At 32.0% G+C, this 7,083-nt stretch overlaps 1 protein-coding gene across 1 annotated transcript in view; it reads right to left on the minus strand.

Moving 5' to 3' along the window:
* LOC106470313 (transmembrane protein 8A-like) overlaps positions 1-6,855 on the minus strand; it is a 44,026-nt gene extending 37,171 nt beyond the window's left edge. The window contains exons 1-2 of the mRNA XM_022398938.1: positions 6,774-6,855; positions 198-363 (exon numbers count right to left, since the gene is read on the minus strand). Coding sequence (XP_022254646.1) covers positions 198-363; positions 6,774-6,855 — 248 coding nt within the window. The remainder of the gene's footprint in view (positions 1-197; positions 364-6,773) is intronic.
* Between the last annotated feature and the right edge of the window lie 228 nt (positions 6,856-7,083).

Here is a 7,083-nt window from a genome sequence, read left to right on the forward strand (position 1 = left end):
GTGGGTAGTAGTATATAAATAAAATAAATATGATTATTTTTAAATGTGACATATTTTCCCTATAATATTTGTATAGTTATGTGGGTAGTAGTATATAAATAAAATAAATATGATTATTTTTAAATGTGACATATTTTCCCTATAATATTTGTATAGTTATGTAAGTAGTAGTATATAAATAAAGAAAATTAACTTACATATGGACTTTACGAGAAGTGCATGTATAGTCATCCATTACTGCTATGAACTGCCATCTCGCATGTGATGTCTGATGGGGTATGGAGTAGTGGAAGATGACCACATCCTTGTAAGAATGGTATGGCTCTAATATGCTCTGTTGATACGCATCATTTTCAGTGAAAACTAAACAGAAATAATGAAAGCACGTCACTGAAAATAGTTATCAACCCTGCTGATACTTTTTATTTCTGAAACAATTATGAACTTGGTTGATTTTTCACTTTACCCACACAAACAAGTATTTTAATTCATATAAAACTGTATATTTGAGTATTCATATGTTTCATTGTTAAAAAAAAATACAATTAAGTTTGAGAAAATCAAGTTAAAAAAAACAAATAACTTGATATATTTAGAAAATATCTACTAGTCCCTTGCCATTTCTGAACAAGATTCAATATAATTATATTTCATGTATATAATATCAAGTATACAAATCAAAAAGTTATGAAATGAACAACATTCTAAAATGTACATATACCGAATTGCTCAACCACATTTTGGACATATTAATTCAAAAAGTAATGTTAAAGCCATTTATTATACAATTAAAATAAATAATTGTCATCTCAAAACTATGATTAATACATCTATGTGCATATTAAACATTTAATCATCCAAGAGGGATGTGTCCAAACAAGGGTAAACCCCATTGAAATATGGGGGTGTAGAGGCTATTCCACTGATAGAAAACAGATTGGCTGAGAGAGGCAGTCAGCCACCAGTACTGAAGCTCCCAGCAGAGGATGTGAACAGGCTCGTAAGTGTATGGTTAATGACCAAAACAGAAAGGCCCCGGAACAGGAGCTACAAGGATAATTGGAACAACTAAAAATATCATGGAACAAGTAAACCATCAAGTGTCAGAAATTCTGTCCTCATTGAAAAATGTTCTTTAATCAGAGAAAGAAGCATAGAAGAAGGGAAATATCTAATTTAAGAAGCAGTAAGTGAATGCAGACAGAGTTCAATCACTGGGACAATTCTTTGAGGAGAGGCTCACAAAGAGGACAAAGGGCTCCAACAAAGAAAACCTTGGGTCCACAAGATCCACTGTGTGAGATAAATAAGGGCATACCCCAAAGGAATGAAGGGTTCTAGGGAAGCCAAAGACCCTAAAATTGAAAGAACCTCTCACAAAGAGAGAGAATGAGAAATGTAAAACTTGATGACCAGACATGCTATGACCCACAGGTGAAGAAGATAGGCTGAAGTTGGTTGAAACAAGAGAAGAAATTGCCCAAAAGTACCCAACAGTAACTGAGTGGGTGTGAGAAAGGACTTAGATCCCAAGATTCGTCCCTCCAATCAAGTAGCCAATCGAAAAGAAGGGAGGTAGGAGAAGAGGAAACATCCAAGAATGGGCTAACAGATATAAATAGTCAAAGAAAATGGATACTTGATCTGGGTCATGAATACAGCAAGCAAAAGCCCTCATGATACCAACAAATACAAGAGGGGCTGACACTAAACCAAAGGGAAGAGCAAGGAATAGGAAGATCCAAAAAAGATGGACAGGACAGAGAACACAATGTGCTGAAAGAGATGCATACTAAGGTTTACGTCACATTGACCAAGGCTGACCAGAGACTGGGTGAAAATGACCAAAGATGAGTCAGAGGAAGGAAAGAATAAAATGGGAAGTCAAATGAAGAGGAGTGAGGAAAAAGACTGAGGTGGAGAAAAGGAAAATGACTGTTGGCAGAAATTGAGATCAACAGCAGGAGAACAGAAATTTAAGTGTTTGTGATTGTCACTGGCAAAATGAGTGAGGAAAAAGATTTCTGATAGAAGGATGAGACATTTGGTCATGAGAAAGGAGCTATTAGAGAAAGAAAACAGTATAAAACCAAATAACAAGCAAGGAGAAAAGACAATACAAACCCAAGAATTGTGGGTCAGAAATTGAGAAAATTAAAAATAATAAAGAACACAGGCAAAAGAGGTGGAAAGAAACATACCTGAGAATGAAATCTAGAAAAAGATTGAAAAGTTAGGGTCATTTTACCAATGGTAAAGTACTACCCAAAGCAAATCAGGTGAAGGTTGTAGTCTAGCAGATCATTACCAACTGAGGAGAAAGAAACTTTGCTGACAAGACAGGAGTAGGAGGTCCATTAAGCATATGGGAAACCACAACATGCTGAACAATAGCTGCAATGACCTAGACAGTTAATGAGCCAGAATGACTCAAGTGTGAATCTGGACTTATATAAATCACTGTCATTTAAAAATTTGTGATAAAAAATTTAAACTTTTGAAACAAAAGCTAAAGATAATGGAAATCAAAGTTTTGTTAACAATGCAAATCTCAATAACCTGAACACAGATAAGAAATCTAAATAGTATAATGCCAGGAAGAAGAATGAAGATTAATTAGTGCAAATGCATAGGGGGGGGGGGGTAGTGTGCATGGAGGTGTGTCACCCTCCTACTGATTGGGGGCTTTAAATACTTCTATACAATACAATGCCAAGGTGAAGAATAAAGATTCACGAGTGCAAATGCATAGAGGGGAGTTAGTGTGCATGGAGGTATCATCATGTAGTGGCACAATTCACATGAAATCACATTAAATCAGGTGGGCTCATGGCTAGTGGTATCCAAATCTCTTGTGAGGAAGATAGTCTGTGTTATAATCTCAGACAGTGGCTTTATCAGAAAAGGAAGATAAATAATCTGTGTTATCATCTCGAGAAGGGGCTTTGTCAGAAAAAGAAGATAAATAATCTACGTTATCATCTCATAAAAGGAAGACAGATAATCTGTGTTATCATCTCTGTAAGTGGCTTTGTCAGAAAAGGAAGATGGATATTCTGTTATCATCTCAGAATGTGGCTTTGTCAGAAATATGAAACTTAATATGAAGTGCATAGTGACCTAACTAAGTCTTTTCTTATATTGTCATATTATGAAACTAAACTTAACTTTGTTCCCATGTCTACTAATGGATGTACAGGCAACATCATCACTAGGGTGAATAACAAGGATGCAAACTATTCAGCTCATCTTAATCACTGTCTGGATTTTAAAATCTGATCTTCGCTAATTGTCAAATAGAAAAGCTTTTACTTATATTTCTTAATAGTATAAATATATATACTATTTTAATATCTACTTAGGCCTATTCAATTACTTTAGAATTTCAGTTGACAAGTCAAACTATCTTCTCTATATTACTATCGCACTAGCATTCTGTGTGTGTTTCACTTTCAGTTGTGGCGCAAGTTACCATAATCGTTTGGTCTTCTTTCTTCTGAATATCCTTTGTCCTTTTTGTCAGTGTACCCAGGCTGATTCAATTACTTTAGAACCATGCTTTGAATGAATAAAATTACTTTTCTTATATTTTGTACTGTTAGTTTCACTCTAACATATTAAACGTTATACCTATCACTTCTACGATAGTTAAGTTCACACCAACTTTATTCTCTTTCGTATTATCTGTCTGCTGCTTCCCGCTCATCTCACGCTATTTATATCTTTATCACTTAATCGTCTGTCTGCCTTCTATATTTTCGACATCAATGAATTATTAGCAAAGTTCCTACAATTGTCTGCTTTCAACTCTTATTAGAACTAAAACTAAACAATAATAAAATATTCACTCATCAAAATAAATTAATCACTAATATCTAAACCAAACAGTTATTTATATCATGACAATCACTAATTCACTCAAAAAAAATCACAAAGACTAACAACCTAAGTTAAATGTAGTGTTCATATCCATGTATTTTTACAAAAATACATTTCAATTATCAATAGCACAAATTAAGGTGTTATATAATCCCTTCCATATCTTTATAACGTAACATTTGAGGACAACAATAGAGATCTGGTCTATTAAACTAAACTATATATAATCAGAGCCAGCCATTATCATCCAAGTATTTATCAATCTTTCCCTCAAACTCCCTTAAATATACTGCACCAACCACATTTGAAGGCAACCTAATCCAAAATCCAACCAACCTGTTAGAAATATACAACTGTCTTGATTGAAAATGACTCCTACCCTGCCAAAATTTATCCTTGTGTCCCCTAGTCTTACCATTCTCACTATTAAGTATGAAAAAAGGTGATGCACTGACATTATCAAATGCTTTAAATTTGTAAACACCTCAATCAGATTTACTCTAACTTATCTTTTTTCAAGAGAAAACAATTTCAGAGATCTTAACTTTTTTCTGTATCACAACCTTTTCATCCCAGGTATTATCCTAGATGCCAACCTCTGAAACCTTTCTAACAATTCAATGTCCTTTCTAAGGTAAGGAGCCCAAGACTGAACACAATACTCCAAATGAGGCATAACCAGTGACCTATACAATGAAATTACAACCTCTTTAGAGTTGTATTCAGTATTTCTGTAGATACAACAGTGGTCAATGACACTTTTTCTTCTTTTCACCTATCCAGTGTATAGGTTTTTCTCATAGTGACTACAAAGCATGTTCACACCAGTGGTATGTTAGATACAACCTAAAATCCTATTTGCCTTACCATTAGCAACAGCACATTGCTTGAATGGCTTTATAGACTGATCAACTATTACACTAAGATCCCTTTCTTTCCTGACAATGTTAAGGTTATTCCCATCCAAATTATGTTTATAATTCAAATTATGATAACACACATGCATTATCTTGCATTTATTGTAATTAAAACCCATCTACCATTTATTTGCCAAACACACTAAATGATCTAAATCCTTTTGTAAAGCAACAGCATCCTCTTATCATTTTACATCAGATTTCTGTACCATATTCATAACTGTATGCGTTTTTGACAGAGAAAGAAAAGTCAGCTCTTCACACTTGAAAAAGACTAGTAACGTATAACTATGTTAGAAATATCATACTTTCATTCAACTTAACAGTAAAGAAGCTGGTTAAAAAAAACAAAAAAAACTTTCATTAAAACCATAATTTTTTCAACAGTAAACTGTCATTACACTTTCTTAAAAGTATAATAATAGAATTTCTCTAGTTTATAAAAATACTATAAATCTTCAAGTTTAATATTCTTAACTAATACTAGATTTTTGCAGTCACTTTTTAACCTTGGAAATGTGTTTCTTGATCTCATTTTACTTTTACAAACTTTAGTATCATTTATTTTACCAGAAAGTTTCTTATTTTTTAAAGCTTTACATTAATCATTTGCTAATAACTTGATTTCTCAAATTTTTACCATCTAGGATTTGCTTTTCATTAGAATTTATACATTTCAATAAAATGCACTATTTTATGACATGTTCATTTAACACTTGTTGCACAGGTTTATGAATTTTATGATTACATTTCATTTTGTTGCTTTGGCTTGAAATTTTGGTAGATGGAAAGATGACAACAATGGGATAGATGGCCCTTTGTCACCAAGATACTTATGTACTTTATGTGTGACAATATTAGCAAAAATTTCATCAGCTTCATTAATATTTTTCTTTTTAGGTCAGCCTGAAAAAATGTTTTACTTTACCTCACAGCATACAAAGGAATGACAGATGAAAAAAAAAAGGTTACAAAATGTGACGTACATATTTTATATTATTAGAACATAAATAAATACTATGTTACTTGACTATAGTTTAATAATACTCATTCCAACCATGTACTTCAAAAAAGTAATATAATAATATAAACCTATCAGTTGAATATAGTACAAAAACAAAAGCCAAGTAAAAATCAGTTAATCTTAGTAGTGAGAGTGGGATATATCAAAAAAACAGTAAAAGCAAAACAGTGTAGTCACAATTATGGATTTGTAATAAAAATATATTTTAAGAATGAAAGAATGATATATGCAAAGATCAGGAAACTGACTAACTGAGGCTAAGTCAAACTAGCAACAGCTCAATATTTTAGTCTTGGCTTTCTTTCTGACCTCATAAAACTGGCTTTGAACTTGATAACAATGTAATTAAACTTTAGTTCAAAAGCCTAAATTTTAAATTTTTGGTTACTAATATTACTATTAGTAATAACTTTCCACATTATTTATAGTATTTATTTTCAATTTCAGTCTATATCATTCCTACAGGTTAGTATACTGTATACTCTGCTTCAGATTTTCAACTTTTTCTTCTAAAAGCTAAAACTTAAGCATAAAAAAATTTATCTTGTGTGTTTTGTAAAGTCACGTCGTTAAAAATAATTAATTTTTGTTGAAATGACAATAATTTCTAAAATATTTGACTTTAGTTTAGACCTTAATAATTTTTAAAGTTTGGCTTAAGTTTATATAACATCGTAAAAACGACCATGTACGACTATATCATATTCATAGAGTAGGCTACAGTCGATAGTATTCATAACAATAGTTCAATATTTAATGATCTATTTACACTTTTTGTTTTACACAACAGACACAGACTACAATCTACGGTAAAGTAAATACTTTTAAACAGCACTCAGCAGTAGCCTTTAATAATTTACTTAATTATCAATACGTTAATAAGCAATAAATATCTTATATTAATTTTGACATAAACAAATTTGACAGTACAATAGTTTAGTAACTTTCAATACCAAAAGAAATACTTAATTCCACAACTCCAAGCAAAATAATAATCCCAATACTAATGACAGTTCTCTGCCATTGCTCCGCCATTTCACAACGAGTTTCCGGAAGTGACGTCAATTTATTCTACTTCTGGCACCTGTTTTTATTATTAGTTATATTAGCTGAGGAATAATATAATATTTTGATTAATTAGTATTGTTACGTATCTGCTTGTTTGTTAAATTCCCGTAGAAACTATTTCCGAGAAACTCCAGCGATACAAGTCCTTTCTTAATTAAAACTAGTTTATTCTTTCGCGATACAACTTTACAATAC

The sequence above is a fragment of the Limulus polyphemus genome, unplaced genomic scaffold, assembly GCF_000517525.1.
Source record: "Limulus polyphemus unplaced genomic scaffold, Limulus_polyphemus-2.1.2 Scaffold3937, whole genome shotgun sequence".
NCBI classification, from domain to species: domain Eukaryota; kingdom Metazoa; phylum Arthropoda; class Merostomata; order Xiphosura; family Limulidae; genus Limulus; species Limulus polyphemus.